A 23,728-nucleotide genomic window follows, 5' to 3' on the forward strand; every position below is an offset into this window, starting at 1 on the left:
CAAAAATTAATATGACAGCCTCAACCAACCGCAGGGTAAATGCTTATTAAATGCTACAAACCCTTTGCTGCATCTGGGAGGCCTTCCTCATGTTTTCCCCGTCCCACTCCAGGCTTTCCGTCTAACTGGCGAACAAGAGAAGAGTGATGTCACCATGTTTATCCAACTGTGCCTTCTCTGCCCACACTTATGCTTGCATTTTCCACCACTGTGGTGGGCTGAGCAAGAGACAGACACAGTGGGCATGGCGTCAAGCCTCAGAGAGACATTTATTGAAAACAATAATAAACATAAAATGTTCATAAATAGGGAAAATAGTGTCCATGGTGTAAATTGTCCAAAATAAAGGGGGAATCTGGCATCCTTGCATTGAAACGTGGCTCTGTGAAGGTCGGGGATGTGTCCATGGAATGGCCAAGGCATGAGCGGGGTCCGACGGCCGCACGCTCTCCCCTCCTAGGTCTGTGGCATGTGGGGCGGCGGCGTCCTGGCTTCCCAGGCCCTCAGCAGGTGAGAGGGGAAGGCGGCCCGGCCTCTAGCCCTTCGTCCGCAATGCGTGCTGTCCTCCCACGGCGACGCATCTAATTTGCACCGGGGGTCTGAGGAGTGGGTCCGGTGAGGCATCTATTTCTCTGAACCCTCCTTGCTTTGGTCCTGGGTGTGCGAGGATGCCAGTGTGTGCACACATGGAGAGTAGGAGCCAGCTTCCTGAGAAGAGGTGCGCTCTACGTTTATTTGGCAGCGGTGATGAGGCCAAACACACATCAGGTGTGCCTCGTTCCAACCCGCCCAAATGAAGATTATTAATTATGCACCTCTTCTCTCTACTGCCCACTCCTGTCGTGAGCCTGTCTGAAGGATGGCTCTCAGAGGCGATGACGAGATGGAGGGGCGGGTCGTTCCGCCAAACTCCTGTAACCAGGGCGCTTTCAACAGGATTCTCAGTGGGTGCATCACTGAGTGGGGAGAACCTGTTGGAAACTCTAACAGGAACGGGAGAGTGGTGTCATGTTGCCCTGCAAGTATGCCGCAGACACTGCACCCAAATGCCCTGCTGCAGGGTCTCTACTGCCGGTACCGATGTGTGTGTGCTGCTCGCTGTACTGGCTGCATCCAAAACAGCATCTACCGGCTTCTCTTTCTCACTGACCTCCACTAGAGTTCGGATGTGTGTCTCTAACTCATTAATCTTCTCCGTCATGCTAACTAATTACTTACATTTATGTAAATCCCTCACTGCTGACGGATGAAGCTATAGTAAACGTGGCATGCAGTGCATGTAGCGATAACGTGTGTTAGTGCCTTCACTTACCACAGTTTTTTGTTGTATAGGTGTTGAGGGTATAAGGGTACTTTACTGTATCTCAAGTGCTGAGTCCACCCCTTAAATTGGCAACTCAAAGTCTAAAAGTGGCTAAAAGTGTGAAGTGTTTGAAACTTTAGCAGAGTTTCTCTAAACTAGCCACTAATTTACAAAGCTTACCTTAACAGTCAGTTACAACAGTCAGTACAGTACAGTTACAACAACAGTTAATAACTGGACACCAGTGTAAAAAAAAATGAACTCTTACATTAAGGGGCAATGTTTGCCCCCTGGATTTGATTTTCATGAGGCATTTTTGTTTACCTTCATTAGGACATACTTTTTTCTAACCATTTAATACAAGTGGTCACATCCATTAATGTCTATTACTAGAAGTTTAAGTCAGAAGTTTACATACTCTTAGGTTGAAGTCATTAAAACTCATTTTTAACCACTCCACAGATTTAATATTTGCAAAATATAGTTTTGGAAAGTCATTTAGGACATCTACTTTTTGTATGACACAAGTAATTTTTCAGACAATTGTTTACAGACAGATTGTTTCACTTTTAATTGACTATATCACAATTCCAGTGGGTCAGAAGTTTACATACACCAAGTTAGCTGTGCCTTTAAGCAGCTTGGAAAATTCCAGAAAATGATGTCAAGCCTTTAGCCAATTAGCTTCTGATAGGATGTGTACTGAATTGGAGGTGTACCTGTGGATGTATTTTAATGCCTACCTTCAAACTCAGTGCCTCTTTGCTTGACATCATGGGAAAATCAAAAGAAATCAGCCAAGGCTTCAGAAAAAAAAATTGTGGACCTCCACAAGTCCGTTTCATCCTTGGGAGCAATTTCCAAATGCCTGAAGGTACCATGTTCATCTGTACAAACAATAGTACGCAAGTATAAACACCATGGGACCACACAGCCATCATACCGATACCGATCAGGAAGGAGAGGCATTCTGTCTCCTAGAGATGAATGTGGTTTGGTGCAAAAAGTGGAAGATATAGGTTAAGTGAATTGGGCCTTGGCCAAAAATTCATTGGATTATATTTTCTAAACAAATTGATGAATCAAAATTTGTTTGATATATTTTTGTCATTAGTGTCTCTAGATGATACATGCAAATTTTGTGCAAATCAGATCTGAGGAGTTGTTGTCTAGGCGGAGTTCAAAAAAGTAGTTTTTTCCCCCAGAAAACTCAAAATGGAGGATGGAATTGAAATTGTTGATAGAAGTTTTGTTTCGCTACTGTGTAAGACTGCAAACACCATACAGTACCTACGAAGTAATTAGAGTACATAGTAATTAAATTTCTTTACATCTGACATATTTGTTCTTTCAAATTTGACAATTTTGGTAATTTTCTCCTCATGTCCAAACTGCTTGGACTCCAATAATTGCCACAAAAAAAAATAAAAAATAAAAAAAAAATAATAGAAATAAAAGCTAGATCATCTTTGTTTCAGTAGCTTTGTATGATAGCCAGTAATGGCTAACAATATGTGTAATTATGCAAATGTAAAGAAAAGTAAACCTGCAGCGATATGTAAGCGACACACTCCGCAGGCTTGAATTGAACTTTATTCGGACCAACCCCTGAGATAGTCTCAATATGCTTTGCTTTAACAGCTGTCAGACCCTTGGAATGAACATGTGAAAACACCTATGAGTCTCATGTTTTGGCTTGAGGTTAAGTTCAAGATCAAGGGTTGTAGGAATCTCAGAGTGTCCATTATTAGTCTGACTCAGGTCACAAACAAAAGCAAAAAGTTACTCCTGTCTTTTTCTGCCAGTGTTTAATGAGCATGGAACCAGGTCAATCATGTGCATTGTAAGCCCTTTTTTTTTTTTTTCAAAATCAGAGCAGTTCATGGAATGAATGTGCCACATTTTATAAACTGTGAAAATGTACAGTATTTGTTTCTCCAGAGAAATACACATACATTGCAAATTCTGAGTGCAACCTGCAGGCAAAGGACATTACGCTGAAGGGGTTGTAAGGGTCAGCTCTCACACACAATGTAATCTCATTGACCTTACTCACATTCTTGTCTGATACCACACCTGTGCAACAGAGCTCCTTCCTCAAGTGTGACGGGGCCATGGAGTCCTGCTGCGAGGGTGTGAGAACTGCGTGTGTGCGTGTGCGTGCATGCGTGCGCGTGTCTCACTCCTCTTCTCCTGGCCTTGCGGAAAGGTGAGAAATCTCAGATTAGCCATCTGGCCAAGAAACCTTTTTCAGCCCTGACGTCATTCTAATCAGGTCTCAACAAGTAGCCTCTGCATTGGATTGTCACCACTGCTCCATACTGCTAAACAAGGAATAGAATAGATGTCTAAGAACTATATTTGCTCCAGACCACAATTTTTAACTATTGAACAATTCATTGGAACAAACACGCATAGTAATGTGTTAATACTATGCTAATAGTTCTGGTAAATTAAACGGGGTGTAAGCTTTATTATTCTATGATCAAATCCAGTTAATTAGAAATGTGACTGCCCTGAAGTAATTTGTAATATGGAGATAAATTTATTAGTGAGACAGTTCTGCATTTCTAAATTACCTGGAGCTGAATGTTTAAAAATGGCCAGCTATATATATATATATATATATATATATATATACACACATACAGTTTAAGCCAGAAATTTACATATACTTAGGCTGAAGTCATTAAAACTCATTTTTTAACCACTCCACAGATTTCATCTTAGCAAACTATAGTTTTGGCAAGTCATTTAGGACATCTACTTTGAGCACGAGTAATTTTTCCAACAATTGTTTACAGACAGATTGTTTCAATTTTAACTGACTATATCACAATTCCAGTGGGTCAGTAGTTTACGCACACTAAGTTAATTGTGCCTTTAAGCAACAAATTTCAGAAAATGAGGTAAAGCCTTTAGGCAGTTAGCCAATTAGCTTCTGATAGGCTAATTGGAGGTGTACCTGTGGATGTATTTTAAGGTCTACCTTCAAACTCAGTGCCTCTTTGCTTGACATCATTGGAAAATCAAAAGAAATCAGCCAAGACCTCAGAAAAAACATTGTGGACCTCCACAAGTCTGGTTCATCCTTGGGAGCAATTTCCAAACGCCTGAAGGTACCACGTTCATCTGTACAAACAATAGTATGCAAGTATAAACACCACGCAGCCATCATACTGCTCAGGAAGGAGAGGCATTCTTTCTCCTAGAGATGAACGTAGTTTGGTGCAAAAAGTGCAAATCAATCCCAGAACAACAGCAAAGGACCTTGTGAAGATGCAGGAGGAAACAGGTAGACAAGTATCTATATCCACAGTAAAATGAGTCCTATATCGACATAACCTGAAAGGCTGCTCAGCAAGGAGGAAGCCACTGCTCCAAAACTGCTATAAAAAGCCAGACTACAGTTTGCAAGTACAAATGGGGACAAAGATCTTACTTTTTGGAGAAATGTCCTCTGGTCTGGTGAAACAAAAATTGAACTGTTTGGCCATAATGACTATTGTTATGTTTGGAAGAAAAAGGGTGAGGCTTGCAAGATGAAGAACACCATCCCAACCGTGAAGCATGGGGGTGGCAGCATCATGTTGTGGGGGTGCTTTGCTGTAGGAGGGACTGGTGCACTCACAAAATAGATGTCATCATGAGGAAGGAAAATTATGTGGATATATTGAAGCAAAATCTCAAGACATCAGCCAGGAAGTTAAAGCTCATTCGCAAATGGGTATTCCAAATGGACAATGACCTCAAGCATACCTCCAAAGCTGTGTCAAAATGGCTTAAGAACAACAAAGTCAAGGTACTGAAGTGGCCATCACAAAGCCCTGACCTCAATCCGATAGAAAATTTGTGGGCAGAACTGAAAAAGCTTGTGCGAGCAAGGAGGTCTACAACCCTGACTCTGTTACACAAGTTCTGTCTGGAGGAATGGGACAAAATTCCAGCAACTTATTGTAAGAAGCTAGTGGAAGGCTACCCAAAACGTTTGACCGAAGTTAAACTATTTAAAGGCAATGCTACCAAATACTAACAAAGTGTATGTAGTTTTCTGAACCACTGGGAATGTGATAAAAGAAAAGCTGAAATAAATCAATATCTCTACTATTATTCTGACATCTCACATTTTTTTCAATTAACATATTTATTGATTAATAAACGTATAACAAAATTAAAAAAAAACAACATATATACACTGAATCAACATTTAACATTTAGGTGTAGCGCGGAGGAGGGCAGGGCCGGACGGACCCCCGGACCCCAATCAGCCTGATGAGGCGAGCGAGGGATAAAGGCGACCGAAGACGGCAGCTCGAGAGAGAGAGAGAGAATTATGGGCAGCTGCCCTGTATGTGTTTGTGAAGCTGATTGGGGTCCAGGCATCCGTCATTCCGCCTGGCCTCACCCTCCTCCGCGCTACAAGGGGCAAGAATTTCCTGTTCAATACAAAACCAGGGAGGGGCTATCTCAGGTGGAAGTGACCAATGAGCCAAATGTCTGTGTCTATGTAACTTATTAAAATATAGTCTTGGATGCTTACCATTCCAAATGAAGGACTTCACTATGCTATCAAATTGCTTGAAGTAAGAATGGGAGACATATATAGGGAGAGATTGTAACAGGTAGTTAAATTTTGGAATACAAATCATTTTGATAACATTAACCTTCCCAATCATAGATAAATGTAATGAAGCCCACCTGCCCACATTGCTCAAAAACCTTTTTATTAAGTGGTCAAAATTAACTAACTAAATCAGACAAATTTGCTGGGAATAAAATGCCCAAATACTTAATGCTGTTTGGGCCACTGGAAGGCAACCGGCTGGAAAGCCGTTACTGGGCAGTACGCTGTCAGAGACAAAGCTTTGGATTTAGACCAATTGACTCTGTATCCCGAGAACTTAGAAAAGGAATTAATAATCCTGTGGAGGCAAGGTATAGATCTAGTGGGGTCGGAGACGAATAATAAAATATCATCTGTGTAAAGCAATAGCTTATATGCCACACCTCCCACCATCACCCCTGGAAAATCATCCTCCTTTCTTATCGTGGCTGCTAATGGTTCCAGGGCAAGACAGAACAATAATGGGGAAAGAGGGCAACCCTGCAGGGTGCCCCTATCCAGAGTAAAATAATCTGAAATTAATCAATTTGTTTGTACCGCCGCTACCAGGTGTCTATAAAGTAACTTGATCCATCCAATAGAAGTATTCCCGAACCTGTATATTTCTAAAATCTTAAAAAGATAATCACATTCTACCATATCAAATGCATTTTCGGCATCAAGTGAGATGGCAGTGACCAGAGTCTGATCATTAGCCACTGACCACATGATATTGATGAAACACCTAATGTTATCAGAAGACCTGCAGCCCTGAATAAACCCCACCTGATCTATATGTATAAGAGTTGTCATAACTTAATCGGTTAGCCAGAATTTGTGACAATATTTTTACATCTAGCTGGATCAGGGAAATTGGACAGTAACTCCTACACTCATTTGGATCTTTGTCCTTTTTAAGAATCAGACTGATCTGGGCTTGTGTCATGGTTGGCGGAAGCTTTCCATTCTTTAATGATTCCATATAAACTTCTAACAAAAGTGGAGCCAGTTCTGTAGCATAAGATCTAAAACATTCAGTGGCAAAACCATCTGGCCCTGGAGCCTTGCCTGTAGGCAAGGCCTTAATTACTTTGCCGAGCTCCTCCAAGGTTATCTCAGAATCAAGATAATTTTTTTTGCTCAGTCATAAGTTTGGGGAGTTCTAATGGTTCCACAAAGTTTCTAATATCTTAATTGGTAGACGAAGATGTGGAACTATAAAGATCATGATAGAATTCTTTAAAAGCATTATTAATATTAATGGCTGAGGTAAATATTTCACCACCAGCAGATTTCACTGAGGGAATGGTAGAAAATGACTCTGCTTTATATATCTAGCCAAAAGCTTCCCTGCTTTTCCCCCTGACTCAAAGTATGACCGGCTTACCCTGAATAGCCATAACTCTACCTTCGGCGACAAAATAATATTATATCTGAAATTCAATCAGGTCAATTCTCTGAGGCCATCAGATGACATTCAGCACTTCAGCTCTGCCTCTGCACTTTTAATATTCCCTTCCAACTCCATGAGTTCTCGTGCTTTGAATTTTATGATGAATGAGGCATACTGTATGATCCGATGCCTAAGAACCACTTTAAGTGCCACCCAAACCACGCCCACAGAGGATACTGAGGACCAGTTGGTCTCCATATAAACATTGATTTCAGCCTTTAACATTTGTTGGAATTCAGGATTTTGCAAAAGGGATACATAAAAGTGGCAACTATATGATTTCTTTTTCTCCATATGTGGCAGCACCTCTAAACTCACCAGGGCATGATCTGAGACTAAAATGTTTCCAGTTGAGCAACCAACAACAGATGAAATGAGGGACTTAGATATAAATAAATATATATATATATATATATATATATATATATATATATATATATATATATATATTCTAGAATAAATCTTATGGACTGATGAAAAAAATGTATAGTCCCTACCAGATTGATTAAAAAGTCTCCAAAAATCTGTAGCACCAAGATTTTTACACATCCTGTGAAGCGTCAGTGTTGCTCAAGGGGGCTTATACACTTTTGCTTCACTACGATCAAGGACAGAGTCCATTGAAAGATTAAAGTCTCCTCCCAATATTATATCATGAGGGGTGCCAGTGGCTTGCAACATCTCATCATCAGTGTTAGGTGCGTAAATATTAGCCAAAATCTACCTTTGCCCCTGAATTTTTGCTAAAACAGTAATTACTCTTCCTAATTTATCTTTAATCTGTTTGAGACATTATCAATTAATGATACTTATCAATGTAATGACTCCCCTGCTCTTACTTGAGCCAGCACAAAAGAAAACATGTCTACCCCATATTTTCCCAAATTTTTCAGCTTCTTGCGAGGAACTATGCATTTCTTGAAGAAACACTATATAATATTTCTTACGTTCAAGAAAACAGATAACCTTCTTTCTTTTTATGGGGTGCCCCAACCCATTCACATTCCAAGTGGAGAGAGATAATCCACTCATATTGACACTTGATATTTTGACATTAGAAAAATTAAATTGTGTGTCAAAAATAAAATTATAAAGACCACATTCCACATTGGTGCAACAATCAACCCCCGAACTTTCCCCAGAACAAAACAAACAGAAAAAAGAAAAACAGGCGCATTAACCCCACGCACAACAGCGCCAAATGGCATCCATCCCTCTAAACTCAAACAGTCCATGTACGCCTACAAGAGTCCCTGCAACAACTCTGCTGTCCGGTGCTTCTATAGAATAATCTGTAAAACATAATTACACAACAGAAGATAATCTATAAAACAAACTCCAGCCCAAAAGTGGAATAAACACCAAAAATAAAATGTGTAGATTCATCCATTTAATTGTCTCGAAGGTGTGTTCCTCCACAAAACAAGCTCCAGTCTCTAGCGGAACCAGCACAAAAAAAAAAAAAAATCAAAAAGAAATGGGCCATTCAGTTCTTCAGGCAGTCAAACTCCAATGTCCTGCAAGACATATTGCACAGAACCAAATCCAGCCAACAGGAGGCATAAGCACCCAAAACGAGCAGATTCATCCACAAGCTGTCCCGAAGAAATTATATTACACAAAACAAACTCCAGCCGCTAGGCGGAACCAGCACAAAGCGAAATAAAAAAAGGCGCCCAGTTTCCTTGGGCAGTCAAGTGTATGTTCAGTGAGACAGGTCCACTAGGCAGCAACATGAAAATCCCCAAATGGCTTACTCACACCAATGTTTTTATGTAGGATAATGCTTGCTGTGGGCATGTAAATTCTCTATGGCCATCTTTAGTATCTATTCTCAGTTTGGCCGGGAACATCAATTCAAAAGCGATCTTCCGTTGATGTAAGAGTTTCTTGCATTCCCTGTATCGTTCACGTTTCTCTCTTGTCGAATTCGCAAAGTCTAGGAACAAGAAAATTCTGTGGTTCTTCCAAGAAAGCTTTCCTTTACTCCTCGCGTAACACGAGATCTTTATCGGATGATCTCAGGAATTTGGCCAGAATTGATCGGGGCCTGTCGCCCTCCACAGATCTCCAAGCCGGGACCCTGTGAGCTAGCTTGATTTCCAGCTTATGGCCTGTTATGTTGAGCAGACTCAGGAAGAGCTTGTCTAGGAATTTTACCATATCTCTGCCTTACTCATGCTCAGGAATTCCAACAATTCAGATATTGTTTCGTCGATTACGATTCTCCAAATCCTCCAGTTTTTCCCAAACGCGTTCCAAGTCTGTCTTGGTCGCTAGCAGTTTAGCAGCTAATTCCCTCTCCGATGTCTCCAGATAATCGATCCGTCTCTCGACGTCCGACAATCTTGTAACCAACACAGAGAATTTAGACTCCATGGAAGTAATCGATCGCCGTATTATAGCAAGATCCTCCAAGTCTGCAACGACTTTCGTCAGCATTGCCGACACATTCATCAATTCATGCCGGATTTCTTTCAGTTCACCGTCCAAATTGAGTCCGGGGCTTTCAGACTGCCACTGAGGGGAATTTGCTTGAGCACGTAAGTGTCTTTTAATGTCTCCAGAGCCCAAGGATTTTGAATTCTTTGACATACTGTCTTCATAGAACAGTTATCTCAACGGTTTATGACTCAAATAGTAATAAAACTAGCTAAGTGCTCAGAGCTCACCGTTCACACGTCTGCTCCTCACATGGTGTCACGTAACTCCTTTTGACATCTCACATTCTTAAAATAAAGTAGTGATCCTAACTGACCTAAGACAGGGAATGTTTTCTATGATTAAATGTCAGGAATTGTGAAAAGCTAAGGTGTATGTAAACTTCTTCAACTGTATATATATATAGAGAGAGAGAGAGAGTACTGTGCAAAAGTTTAGGCACATACGATGTTTCACAAAAGCATTTATCTTAAGATGGTTATTTATATTTTCAGCTTTAGTGTGTCAATAGGAAATATAAATGTTAGACTCCCAAACATTACTTTTGCAAATAGAAAAGATTAGAATAGAAGAACAGGGAGCCCTGCAACAGATGTCATGGCCCCCACAAAGCCCCCCACTAAACATCGTGTCAGTCTGAGATTACATAAAGAGACAGAAGCAATTGAGACAGCCTAAATAGATAGAAGAACTGTGGTGAATTCTCCAAGAAGCTTGGAACACCCTATCTGCCAACAACCAAATGGTCCAGTGATGTTACTTTGCAATTTGGGCAGAAAAGAGTTGTTTTAGGTTTCTGGATATGTGCTGGCAGATCCCCGTTTCAATATTTCAATATGTTTATTCCAAATTACAGTGTCTCATAATTTTTTGCAGTTTCCTGTTTCAGAATTTCATGCTGTGATGGCATTAATTGATTGCTGAAAATATTTAAATGGATTCATATTTGACCCTGTAGTGACATGGATTAACATCACAAAACACACAATAAAAAAAAAAAAAACATCTGCACTTCTGCGCTCAGGTTTTTTCAAGCTTCATTGTTGCACTGGTTCACTGTTTTAGCACCTGCCAGATACTTAGCCCTTTATTTCTCTGCCACATTTACATTACAGCAAGGTTTAATAGTGGCCAAACCATTGAAAATGTGTATGTTATCTGTCTGTTCCATTAGCAAGATACTAGTGACATCAGAGGCAGAAGCAGCTGTTCCATTGTAACAGGAAGTCACCATAATTGCTTAAAAGCCTGTTTCAAAAGAGATAGTTACCACAAAAAACAAACAAAAATATGTACTCATCATCGTTTTCTTTCATGGAACACAATATGGGTTATTTAGCATAATATCCAGTCTGCTTTCTTCCATAAACTCAAAACGGTATATTCGTGTTTCTATTCATGTTATGGCACTAATGTTGGAATATGGTCTTTATAATCTTGTTTTTGACAATCTATTTTTTCTAACATGTCAAAATGTCAGATGTTAATATGAGTGGATTGTCTCTCTCCACGTGGAATGTGAATGGGTTGGGGCACCCCATAAAAAAGAAGGAATGTTATTTCTTTTCTTAAACATAAGAAATATGATATTGTGTTTCTTCAAGAAATGCATCTTTCCCCGCAGGAAGCAGAACATTTTGGGAAGATATGGGGTGGACATGTTTTCTTTAGTGCTGGCTCAAGTAAGAGCAGGGGAGTCATTACACTAAGTAAGCATTTACAATTCAAATGTCTCAAACAGATTAAAGATAAATTAGGAAGAGTCATTATTGTTTTAGCAGAAATTCAGGGGCAAAGTTTGATTTTGGCTAATATTTATGCACCTAACGCTGATGATCAGGGCTTTTTTATAGATCTTGAAGGGATGTTGCAAGCCACTGGCACCCCTCGTGATATAATATTGGGAGGAGACTTTAATCTTTTGATGTACTCAGTCCTTGATCATAGTGAAGCAAAAGTGTGCAAGCCCCCTAGAGCAACATGAATGCTTCACAGGATGTGTAAAAATCTTGGTCTTACAGATATTTGGAAACTTTTGAACCCATCTGGTAGGGACTATATATTTTTTTCATCAGTCTATAAGATTTATTCTAGAATAGATTTGTTTTATATATCTAAGTCCTTCATTTCATCTGTTGTGGATTGCTCAATTGGAAACATCTTAGTCTCAGATCACGTCCTGGTGAGTTTAGAGGTGTTGCCATATACGGAGAAAAAGAAATCATATAGTTGACGCTTTAATGTATCCCTTTTGCAAAGTCCTGAATTCCAACAAATGTTAAAGGCTGAAATCAATGTGTATATGGAGACCAACTGGTCCTCAGTATCCTCTGTGGGCATGGTTGGGAGGCACTTAAGGCAGTTCTTAGGGGTTGGATCATACAGTATGCCTCATTCATCAAAACGTCCAAAGCACGAGAACTCGTGGAGTTGAAAGAAACTATTAAAAGTACAGAGGCAGAGCTGAAGCGCCGAAAGTCGTCTGATGACCTCAGAGAATTGACCTGATTGAAATACAGATATAATACTATTTTGTCACAGAAGGTGGAGTTTTGGCTATTCAGGGCAAGACAGTCATACTTTGAGTTGGGGGACAAAGCAGGGAAGCATTTGGCTAGATATATAAAGCAGAGAATGTCTTTTTCTACCATTCCCTCAGTGAAATCTGCTGGTGGCGAAATTTTTACCTCGGCCATTGATATTAATAATACTTTTAAATAATTCTATTTTGATCTCTATATTTCCACGTCTTCGTCTACTGATGAAGATATTAGAAACTTTGTGGAGCCATTAGAATGGTTAGCAAAAAGATTGAGCAAAAAAATTCTCTTGATTCTGAGATAACCTTGGAGGAGCTTAGCGAGGTAATCAAGGCCTTGCCTACAGCCAAGGCTCCGGGGCCAGATGGATTTGCCGCTGAATTTTTTTAGATCTTATGCTACAGAACTGGCTCCACTTTTGTTAGAAGTTTATATGGAATCATTAAAGAATGGAAAGCTTCTGCCAACCATGACACAAGCCCGGATCAGTCTGATTCTTAAAAAGGACAAAGATCCAATTGAGTGTAAGAGTTATCGTCCAATTTCCCTGATCCAGCTAGATGTAAAAAAAAAAAAATTATAAAAATTTTGGCTAACCGATTAATTTAAAGTTATGACATCTCTTCTACATACAAATCAGGTGGGGTTTATTCAGGGCCGTAGCTCTTCTGATAACATTAGGCGTTTCATCAATATCATGTGGTCAGTGGCAAATGATCAGACTCAGCCGCTGCCATCTCACTTGACGCCGAAAAGGCGTTTGATATGGTAGAATGGGATTATCTTTTAAGGTTTTGGAAAAATATATGGGTTTGGGAATAATTTTATTGGATGGATTAAGTTACTGTATAGACACCCGGTAGCGGCTGTACAAACAAATTGATTAATTTCAGATTATTTTACTCTGGATAGGGGCACCTGGCAGGGTTGCCCTCTTTCCCCATTATTGTTCTGTCTTGCCCTGGAACCATTAGCAGCCACGATAAGAAAGGAGGATGATTTTCCAAGGGTGGTGGCGGGAGGTATGGCACCTAAGCTTTTGCTTTACGCAGATGATATTTTATTATTCGTCTCCGACCCCACTAGATCTATGCATTGCCTCCACAGGATTATTAATTCCTTCTCTAAATTCTCAGGATACAGAGTCAGTTGGTCTAAATCCGCAGCTTTGGCTCTGACAGCCAAAGAAACGGCTTTTCAACCGGGCGCCTTCCAGTGGCCCAAACAGAGCATTAAGTATTTGGGCATTCTATTCCCAGCAAATTTGTCTGATTTAGTTAGAGTTAATTTTGACCCATTAATAAATATATTTTTGAGTGATGTGTGTAGGTGGGCTTCATTACATTTATCTATGATTGGGAAGGTTAATGTTATTAAAATGAATTGTATTCCAAAATTCAACTACCTGTTACAATCTCTCCCTGTAGATGTCCCCCTCTCTTATTTCAAGCAATTTGATAGCATAGTGAAGTCCTTCATTTGGAATGGTAAACATCCTAGATTACATTTCAATAAATTACACAGGCTGATTGAAAATGGTGGGCTAGGCCTACCCAAGATTTTGTTTTATTATTATGCATTTGGTCTCAGACATTTGGCTTATTAGTCGCTTCCACCTGAGAGAGCCCCTCCCTGGTTTTGTATCTATTCATGTTACGAATTTAGTTTATGCGTAAAATCGGAATATCGCAGAAACAATTTCAGATTATCAGCGTTTTCATCCCATGTGTTTAAGAGAACAAAATCATCACTTCTGGGGAAATTGCCGCAGATTGTGGCTATTTTATTAAATGTAATAATTTACTAGAATTTAAGAGCATGCAGACAAAATGCTCTGATGTACTTCATGTCTACTTGTGTTCAGCGAATGAAGCGAAAATGAGCGAAAGCGTGTCATACAATTCTGGTTGGTTATATTAGCCAATTATTTTGATGGCAGGTTTGATGTCTGGCATTTCATTTCAGATTAACAAGAGCAACATTTCAGATGCTATGTGATGATATTGATGATATTCACCAAGTGAATTATGTATTTACATGGCTTGTTGAGGCAAAGTCACATGACCTCTTTGAGGCGATAGAAAATCTATAGGAATATATATTAGGTAAATATTTTTCCATCGTAATTTACAGGCATGTCTTCTTAAAAAAAAAAAAAAAATATCCATCTCAAGTGAGTATGTGTGCATTTTTTATGTTCATTTTTGAAATTTTATTCACATCTTGATGTTTCCATCCAGCCTTTTTTTGTGACATCCCAAAATTCTAATAAAACTCCATAGAAGGAAACCTAGCTAATGATAGCTTTGAGGAACAGATGGAAATTTAAGCCATTAATCACAGAAAAAACTTTCGGCAAATGCTTTTGCCATATTCACAATACGTTCATGATACAAATTTTGTTTTCACATGTTCCCTCGTAATACACGTGAGAACCACTGAAAGTTTGTGTGCTTTTTCTTGTGTCGTCTTATATTATGCAGAGTGCACTGTGCTTCCAGCAGAAGTTCATGTGTATGTGGAATGCAAGATTTTCGGTGAACAATGACTTGTAGGGCCCTGCTTTAAGAGTACTAGCGCTAAGCGCATGCGCTATGCTATGAGAGGTATTATCGTGCAAGCATGCAATTTATTACAGAGGTTCCTCACCGGTTATTGCAACGTCTGCGTCCTATTATATAGTCAATGCCTTCTAGTGATATAAACAAAGACGGAACATTCATATGAAGTTGGTAGTGTTAATGGACTATGCAATGAATTAGAAGAATAGAAATATGGACTTACATTCTTTTGTGCAATAACTGCGTCCTAGTTGAATGGCAGGCCTATTTCTATGACAGTGACACGCTCATTTTAAACGCATGGAAAATGTGGTTCAGGATTTGAATGTAGGTTCAGTTAAATTATAGAGAATGTAAATAGGCTATTATTAATCATTTTCATCTACTGACACAAATCATGGCTAGAATTAACAGTGTTTGTTTAACCAGCATGCACTTCACTTCTTATGGTCGATTTTGATTTTGAAAAATTACTTTATTGAAACGAATAAATTAAACCAAAAATATTTCTAAATTCAAATTACACTTCAGAGGAAATGAAAATAAATCAAAATAACAAAGAGGTTAAAAAAATAAATAAAAATTATATATATATATATATATGCCAAATCTAAATATTTTACCCTCTCTGATTTCTTCCACCCGCCCCTTTTGTAGTGACTAAAAAATCACTCTGACAACAGGTGTAAATACCAATACAAATTATATCATATATACAATTGTAAATATAAACATAATAATAATAATAATAATAATTGAAAAATAAACCATGACCTATAGATAGTTTTAACACAAATAAAATAAATTTTGTTTCATAAAATGTGTGATTGTCAGGGACATAATTTGATGTTCCACTATATTTTCAGAGTTTGTACATGAACTTTATAACCACCTGCTGGTGGAATCTCCAAACTGCAAAAGTAGGAACTGAATTTGGCCTCTAAAAAAAGACGTTGATTTGAAAAGTCTTAACGCAATGACCTATTGCTCAGGCAAATAGCAAATTGTTCTTTGCGCCATTTCATTTACATAAAATACACCCACAGTTTGTGCGCATACACCTAGAGGTGGACTGGCCATTGGGAGAACCGGCACTTTTCCTGCTGGGCCGGCTGCGAAAGTGGGCCGCGATATGCCAAAGTGGTTACACTTTGTGATACTGACATAACTTTATCTTTCTCCTTTAATGCAGGTTGGTCCAGCAGGGTCTCAGTTTGGTTTGCTAGCCTGTCTGTTTGTGGAGCTGTTCCAGGGCTGGCAAATGCTGGAAAAGCCATGGAAGGCCTTCCTCAAACTGTTAGGAATTGTTATCTTCCTTTTCTTCTGTGGCCTTCTGCCCTGGATTGACAACATTGCTCACATCTTTGGCTTCCTTAGTGGTCTCCTCTTGTCCTTTGCTTTCCTTCCATATGTCACATTTGGCACTTTCGACAAGTACCGCAAACGAGCTCTTATTTTGTTGGCGCTGCTTGTTTATCTGGGGCTATTGGCTTCACTTATTGTCTGGTTCTACATTTACCCTATCAACTGGTATTGGCTAGAGCATCTTACCTGCTTGCCCTTTACCAGTAAGTTCTGTGAACGCTATGACATTGATCACATGGTACACTAGCTTTGTACCTTGTAGCCTAATACTTAGGGGACTTTTAGGGTATGAAAATGGAGTCCCTACAAAGGAAACATTGAGGAAGACAGAGGAACAATTGTTATGCTAAAATTCAACACCATTTGATCCTCTTAAGAGGAATAATTGTATTTGTTTTTCATAGCATTTCTGAATTGTTTGCCCTTTGGATTGTATACAGTTAAACAATTTGTTGTTACTGAAGCCTGTACTGTAAACTGTTGCCATTACAATACCTTAAAATGTTTTGACTCTAAATGTGCTTTCAAACTGTTGTATGTCCAAACAGTAAGCTTTATTCTATATTTTTCATATGTTCTTAAACTTTTAAAGACATTTGTAAATTAACTTTTTATTTTCTTGTATCATTTCATGTGCTTGTAGCTTTTATACCAACAATAATGAAATGGTGTGACTACTGTTCAAGGTTCATTAGCTTCATTACCTCAGTTTCTACTTAAAGTGTCTACTTTCTGCTCCTACCGGTTTCAAATGCTTTTGTTCTGGTCCATAATCAGTGCATCATCTTTTACAACTTGTGCCTTAAAGGACTATTCTGGATTAAATACAAGCATCTGTGGCATTTTGCTGATCACTCTAGAAAATAATTTCAACTCGTCCTTTGAAAAAAAAAAAAAAGCTATGTTAACAGTTATTCACTCACACTATAAGTCAAAGGGGCCCGTTGCCCTATAAACTTCCATTGTAGGTGCAAATAGGGACAGGTTGGAATTATTTTCTGTATTAATTGACTATATTTGTATTTGTAAAATTCCTTTAAAAGAAAATAGGCCCTCTCTTTAATCTTAAAATCTGAAAATAATGTCATTGTGTTGTGTACAATTTGTTTGTACAAATACTACAACGTTTTACAGGTAGACCAAATAACTTGAAACAAACTATGGAGATTTTATTTTCTGTAAAAATTAAATTTTTTACAATGTGTTTATTCCCCTTGAAAATAAATATGAATTATCTAATTTTCTCTGCTTTATTCAATAAATGCATTGTTCAACCTTTGAATCGTTATCCTGTGAACGCCAGAGATCTATACAATAAGTTGGACTAATCTAGATAGTGAACAGAGCATTCATTATGAAAAATAGATTCTTTATTTCTCTTTACTTACAAAATATACAAAATCATAGATGTCTTGATTCAAGACTGAGGAGGCATAGGTGGTGGATATCTACAGGGAAAAGCAAATGGAAGCCAGTCCTAAACATCTCATATCTGCTTGGCAATAGCTCTGCAAATGGAGCTGGTCCACAATACTCTGACATAGAATTATTATTATTATTATTTTTATTTTTAACAAAAATTCATAACTCTCTGAGCCTTTGCTTCACTGTATGTAAATAAATAATTATAATCTATAATCCATTTTGTCCTGTTATGTCTTGTGTGAATAACAAATACAGTAAAAGGTGCTTTTTTTGAGAGTGTATATTAAAGGTTCATCACATTGGCACTCACAGACATACCAGACAACACTGTGTGCTCTTGTGACTTTGTTCATATGAGATCACAGTGGAACAAGTGTTCAGTTGATGCTATTTTAATACTTCCATAGAATAGTCACACATCTAAAGCAGCCACAAGACACTGAACACAAGCACTAGTCCAAAGTAGCACTGTTTACAACAGAAGTGCTTCCTCACCTTTCTAGCCTTTACCATTTTCAATCTCACAACAGGAGATTTGTCAAGCATTTCAATATGTACGTAAGTAATAAAAATAAAATATAACAAAAAAGCCATAAATACCATACAAAATAAACATCAAATATAAACCCAGTCTGTTCGTTCAACTGACTTGAAGGAGAAGGGGGCTTCCAAGATTGACGTGAAAAAAACAAACAAATAAAAACGGAATATTCAGCCATCACTATTATTTGAGAGGGTTGGATAAAGTATATATGCTTCCTCCACCCCCCCCCCCCAAAAAAAGGATATATATATGTTTTTAATTCTTTGCAGTGCTTACAACAGTGAAAAAACACAACAATGCATGACAAGATATCTAGACCAAAACCAAAACTGCTTCAACATTTTTGCCTTTTTTGGGGTTCCAAAAAAAAGCTACACAAACAACTAACAGCCACTATTACGACGCATGAATGCATGTCCCTGTACAGGGTAGAACAGCTCAATGAAGGTGAGTGACCCTACGGTGATCTCAGAAGCACCCTGCACTTTAAAGCCAGACTTCTGGTAGAAGGGCACAAGGAAGTCCTCACACATGAGCACGGCACGGCGGACATATGGTAGACAACGCAGATATTGTAGGTAACGCCACATCAGGATGGATCCCTTGCCCTGCTGGCGGAAGGTCCGGTGGACCGCCAGCACGTGGATGTGGACAATAGTCCCATGAGGCTTATGTAGGGTCAACGCATCCTGTTAAGACAAACATCATCTGCTAAAATGAGTCATGTGATTTAAAACTCAAATTAATTACATATCTCTTATTCTGCTCTCTAAAAGACACTGGAATATAACTTAAGAACATTTGTCTGTTCTATGGGCATATTTATCTCATTATATTTACATTTAAATATAATTTTATTTTTAAAATTGTCAATGAAGAAAAATATTTTTAAAAATTGTAGTCCCATGAGGCTTATGTAGGGTCAACGCATCCTGTTAAAACAAACATCATCTGCTAAAATGAGTCATGTGATTTACAACTCAAATTAATTACATATCTCTTATTCTGCTCCCTAAAAGACACTGGAATATAACTTAAGAGCATTTCTCTGTTCTATGGGCATATTTATCTAATTATATTTATATTTACATTAAAATTGTCAATAAAGAAAAATATTTTTAAAAATTGGTGGCATGGGTACCATCACTTTTTTGGGGGTTTATTAGTTTTCTAAACTAACCAATACATGATTTGTTGATTAGATTGACCACTCACAGTGGTAAGACGGTCCTGGTCCCAGAGTGAGCCAATGATAAAAGCGACCAACCTCCCCTGTTCGAACCAGCCCAAAGAAAGTTCAGGACAAAGGGTGAGGAAGTGTCGGACCTCATCCAGATGAAGAGGGCATTCCCCAGACACAGATATAAAAGCTGAGACGGAAAAGGAGCAAGCAACTTTTATAAACAACACACATATCACAACACACTAATTAAGCAAGTTTCTATGCTCAAAAAAATATTTTAGTCTATTTTAGTATATTTCAATTATGACACAAAATGAACTGAAAAAACTGACCTTTAAATAACCCACATAATTATAAATTAACCATGAATGTGAATTATTTAAATGTAATTAAATGTAGGCTACATTTATGTACATTATGTATAAATATGTAGGCCTAAATTTATTAAATATTACTCAATTCAGTTTGATGGGAATTTGTCATACTGTACAACTGAAATGCGTGCAAATAAAAAATTAATTTAAAAAAGACATTATTATTATTATTATTATTATTTATTTTTATTTTTTTTAAGTGTATGTTCAGTAGCCTATACTGGTTAGTATCAGCTTTTCAATTTTACATTTAAATAAGCTACTGTAGGCTTTTATTTTCTATTGGGCGTCATTTGTTTCATAGTCACAAATAAATATGAGTTTCACAAGAACAAAACGTATTCACAAAATAAATTAAATGAGATTTGCAAAGATACTATAAGATTTTTCGTCTCTTTAAAACAAATAACCTAGACATGATTTTGTTCAAAAATATTTTCTTTACAAAATGAAATGTATTTACAGTATTATATACCATTATTATTATTTTAAATGAGCAAAGAATACTTGTAATTAAAAACACACATCCTAAAGAACAAGTTCTGTCTTACCCTCTCTCTCTATCTCAAATACACTGATGGCGTCCTCCGTATTGAGGGAGCGGAACTCGCTGGCGGGGAGAGTGTGCCGGCGCTGACGGCCGGGGGAGATCGGATCTCTCACGTGTATGGGCTTTAGGAAGGGCAGTGCGCTTACTTCTGACATTTCTGCTGTTCTCTTATAATCGCTTTCGTATTTTAATAAAAAAGTAGTCAAAGTAGTCAGATGTCTTCCACAGGTGTTCAGTTTCCAGGAGCTGAGAAAAGTGAATCCTGGAGAGGCGCACCATGAGCATTTATACTCCTCCACCTGCTTAAGGTCCATTAGTCACCATAAGCCTCAAACCAGCCCCCATTTCACCATTAATAACATTTACTGAAGCCGTGTGTGTAGGCGCGCGCGTGTGTATCATGGGGAAATTGGCAAATATTGTTAACCCTAACCATAGCCCACAGGATTTCAGAAACTGCTTTACACCAGTGAAAATGGTAAACTATTTTTTACCCCTGATAAGAAAGTCTGGATTAAAGCAGTAACCTGTACACACAAATCACTCACTGAGACTCAGTACATTTCCGCGAAACAGCAAAGAAAGAGGATTACAGTGAAGACATTTAGTGATTGTACTACTTATCAACTCATATGTAACTTAATCCTGCAGACCAAAATGAACATTTAATTTTGTAATTCAGCCTACTTAATTAGTACCCTAACGTTTTATTTAACAATGATTTTACACGACAAAAGTGCATGTAAAAATAAAACAATACGATTCATGGCAGCCTCTATCTGCAGTCAGACACTGACACCATGCGGGAGGAGCAGCAGATGAAATTATCATTGACATAACGGTCAGTCAGTGCTGTGCGTGATGCTTATAAAACGTACAAGTTGTCTATCCAGTTCCCTTTAATTCACTGAAATAATCTGAAGCTCATATTAAATTAAACAAGTCACTCGAAATCAGGTATGGTATGACCAGATGGACTATACAACGCTATGCCAAAACATTTGAATGGAAGACCCTTGGATTTTCGTTGAATGCGGTAAATGAATGCATAATGAGTTGACATGGAGACTGATGTAATATCAGGATAGTGATAACAGGTGACTCCTCCTACGAGCGGCGATTTACGTACAGACGTAAACACGTGCTGATCCTTCTCACAGGTCTCTCTGTTGGTGTAACTTCTCTCCATCCCTCTCCTCCCTCATCATTCAGCAGCAGCACCAGAGATGGCGGAACACACCACAGCGGCGCTCTCTCCAGCCGTGAGCCCAAGCTCCGAGCCGCCGTCCGGTGCGCTCACTCCCACAGCAGGCGGAACGCAGCGGCTCCTGTTTACGCATGACCTGGTCTCCGGAAAACACGGCGGAGCGATGCGCTTCGGGCTTGTACGAATGATTCACGGCGAGGAGGATTTTGAGGATTCAGACTCGGAAATTGGCGGTGGGAGAGGAGCAGGAGGAGGAGGTGGTGGTTGTGTTGTTGGCGGCGGCGATGGTGGTGGAGACGCTCGCGGCAACTCAGACAACGAAAGTGGGGCGGCGGACACACGGTCATGGCCTCTCGGTAGAGGATTCGTGCGAGTTCAGTGGTATCCCGAAGGGACGAAGCAGGATGTTCGGGAAACGAAGGTATTGAATGCTCGTGATCTTATTGTTCTTTTCCTATCATCACAGCTAAACCATGATCGACGCTGAATATTCCACTTTAATTCTGTCGGTCGTCATATGCAGTTATTTAAACGTGGCCGATATACGTTTATTAAATTTGACTTTTCATCGATTGTCACAACATGACCAGGATGAAATTATAATATGGTTTATATTGCCCAAAACGATGTCGTGGTTTCGCTGCTCACTCGGTTTTATGACACAAGATATCAATCTTGTGTGGGCTAATATCTTTCGAAAGGTCGCAGTTACAACACGTATAAGTCTCAGTGAAGGAGTAACATGGGAGCTGATAGGCTGTGGACAGAGGTCTCAATCTCTTGAATGTCACGTGTCATTGATTATCTCAAACGTGTATTATTTATTGAACCGTGGACAGCATTTCCAAGCGTTTGTCAATAAAAATGTGTGTAGCTCCAGTTGAACGAATAGAAACAATGTCAATACACGACAAGCCTGGACACATAGTCCTTTCTATGACTTCTGTGTGCTAATTTGTAGGATGCTTAGAGATGTGCTCTTTTGTTTCAATGTCCTGTTAAAGCATAATGGACCAGACCTGACTAGAACTCACCGTTCTATTCTCCAGCTCTCAACTGTATTTTCAGAACTGTGAATGAGAATCAAACACTTCAGCTGTTGTTCCTAACAAAGACATACAGTCAGACATATCACCACCCCACCCTTCAATGCATGGGTAAGGCCTGGCATTAGCACAAGAGTCAAATATGATTTGGAAAACAAAAATTCAGTAGATTATTATCTAGTGTCACTGCAGAACCCACTTACAAGGTATCCACACAATTTGCTAACAGAAAAGAGTATAGACAAATAGGCTTTAGACATTATAATGCTTAACCTTTTCCACAAAATGAGTCACATACACTGTGCAGATGCCTTATCAGCTCATCGATGTTTTAATTTAAAAGAATGGTGGAATAAAAAAAAAAATCTATAAAGCAATCTCCCACCCAGTCATAAATGAATCTATGCACAAAATGGCTTTCTTGCTACAGAAAGGCCATGAGGGCAGTGTCTACGTTTTGCTGTCTTGTACTATATGGGGTGTTTCAGGTTCTCCATGAGTCATACTCCTTAATAGTGTTATCTGTACTTAACCACTATTTATGCATTGTCTTGACCACTAGTGATCCTTTCAAGATGGCTGAGATGGTCTGAAATGTATAGTTCTCAGAGATGCTCTATGATTTGGGATGTGGTGTCTGAGCAAAGTTTAAATGATGCAGCATTCAACCTGTCAGTCGCTGGGTTTCCATCCACATATTTTTATGTGCATTTTGGGATATCGCATAATAACTGCTGGATGGAAACACCAAAATGCAAATAAAATCTTATATGCTTGCTTGAGGTGGAAACATTTTTTATTCGATAAAAATAAAAGCACATAAACTATGATGGAAACACATTTGCTGAATAAACTCCTATTGAATTTATTAGGAATATAAGGGGTGCTTCTCATTTCTGAAATTGTGCATCCTCGTTTCCTTGCTTCCTCTCCTCTCCTGAAGTCGCAGCATCCTCCACCGTATTCTCCCGTCGACGTTCGTGGGAAGGCGCACATGAAAACATGTTCAGTGGGAGATGCTGATGTTTAACACAGAGAAGGTGCGCAACAGTTAAATCCGTCCATTTTATCGGTTTCCAGGTCACTGGCTCGAAGACGGAGGAGCGAGGAAACGAGGACACACAATTTATAA

General features: G+C 38.9%; 3 protein-coding genes across 8 annotated transcripts in view; 2 read left to right on the top strand and 1 right to left on the bottom strand.

The window, feature by feature from the left end:
• LOC127448998 (inactive rhomboid protein 2-like) overlaps nucleotides 1–17,183 on the top strand; it is a 156,750-nt gene extending 139,567 nt beyond the window's left edge. For all 3 annotated transcript variants that reach the window (XM_051712039.1, XM_051712040.1, XM_051712041.1), the window contains one exon: nucleotides 16,095–17,183. In XM_051712039.1, the coding sequence (XP_051567999.1) occupies nucleotides 16,095–16,514 (420 nt within the window). In that variant the 3' untranslated portion in view covers nucleotides 16,515–17,183. The remainder of the gene's footprint in view (nucleotides 1–16,094) is intronic.
• Nucleotides 17,184–17,696: 513 nt separating this feature from the next.
• aanat1 (arylalkylamine N-acetyltransferase 1) lies at nucleotides 17,697–20,682 on the bottom strand. 2 transcript variants are annotated; one of them, XM_051712126.1, is made up of 3 exons: nucleotides 20,345–20,617; nucleotides 19,452–19,606; nucleotides 17,697–18,925 (listed from the first exon to the last, which is right to left on the bottom strand). In XM_051712126.1, exons 1-3 carry the CDS (start codon nucleotides 20,496–20,498, stop codon nucleotides 18,620–18,622), a joined length of 615 nt encoding a protein of 204 aa, XP_051568086.1. In that variant the 5' UTR covers nucleotides 20,499–20,617; the 3' UTR covers nucleotides 17,697–18,619. The 2 variants fall into 2 exon arrangements, with proteins under 2 accessions (XP_051568086.1, XP_051568087.1); XM_051712127.1 differs by lacking the exon at nucleotides 17,697–18,925 and adding an exon at nucleotides 18,970–19,168 and having other exon boundaries at nucleotides 20,345–20,682.
• Nucleotides 20,683–21,483: 801 nt separating this feature from the next.
• Nucleotides 21,484–23,728, top strand: part of LOC127448992 ((E3-independent) E2 ubiquitin-conjugating enzyme-like) — a 135,728-nt gene continuing 133,483 nt past the window's right edge. For all 3 annotated transcript variants that reach the window (XM_051712027.1, XM_051712030.1, XM_051712028.1), the window contains exon 1: nucleotides 21,484–21,971. In XM_051712027.1, coding sequence (XP_051567987.1) covers nucleotides 21,570–21,971 — 402 coding nt within the window. In that variant the 5' untranslated portion in view covers nucleotides 21,484–21,569. The remainder of the gene's footprint in view (nucleotides 21,972–23,728) is intronic.

This window comes from Myxocyprinus asiaticus, chromosome 12 (assembly GCF_019703515.2).
Source record: "Myxocyprinus asiaticus isolate MX2 ecotype Aquarium Trade chromosome 12, UBuf_Myxa_2, whole genome shotgun sequence".
NCBI lineage: Eukaryota > Metazoa > Chordata > Actinopteri > Cypriniformes > Catostomidae > Myxocyprinus > Myxocyprinus asiaticus.

What these genes read in the sequence shown, in the direction of transcription:
- aanat1 (XM_051712126.1), bottom strand. Translation starts at nt 20,498, where the DNA reads ATGTCAGAAGTAAGCGCACTGCCCTTCCTAAAGCCCATACACGTGAGA. An exon ending in ATTTGAGATAGAGAGAGAGG is followed by an intron (nt 19,607 to 20,344) that starts GTAAGACAGAAC and finishes TTTCCGTCTCAG; the next exon opens with CTTTTATATCTGTGTCTGGG. An exon ending in ACCAGGACCGTCTTACCACT is followed by an intron (nt 18,926 to 19,451) that starts GTGAGTGGTCAA and finishes TTGTCTTAACAG; the next exon opens with GATGCGTTGACCCTACATAA.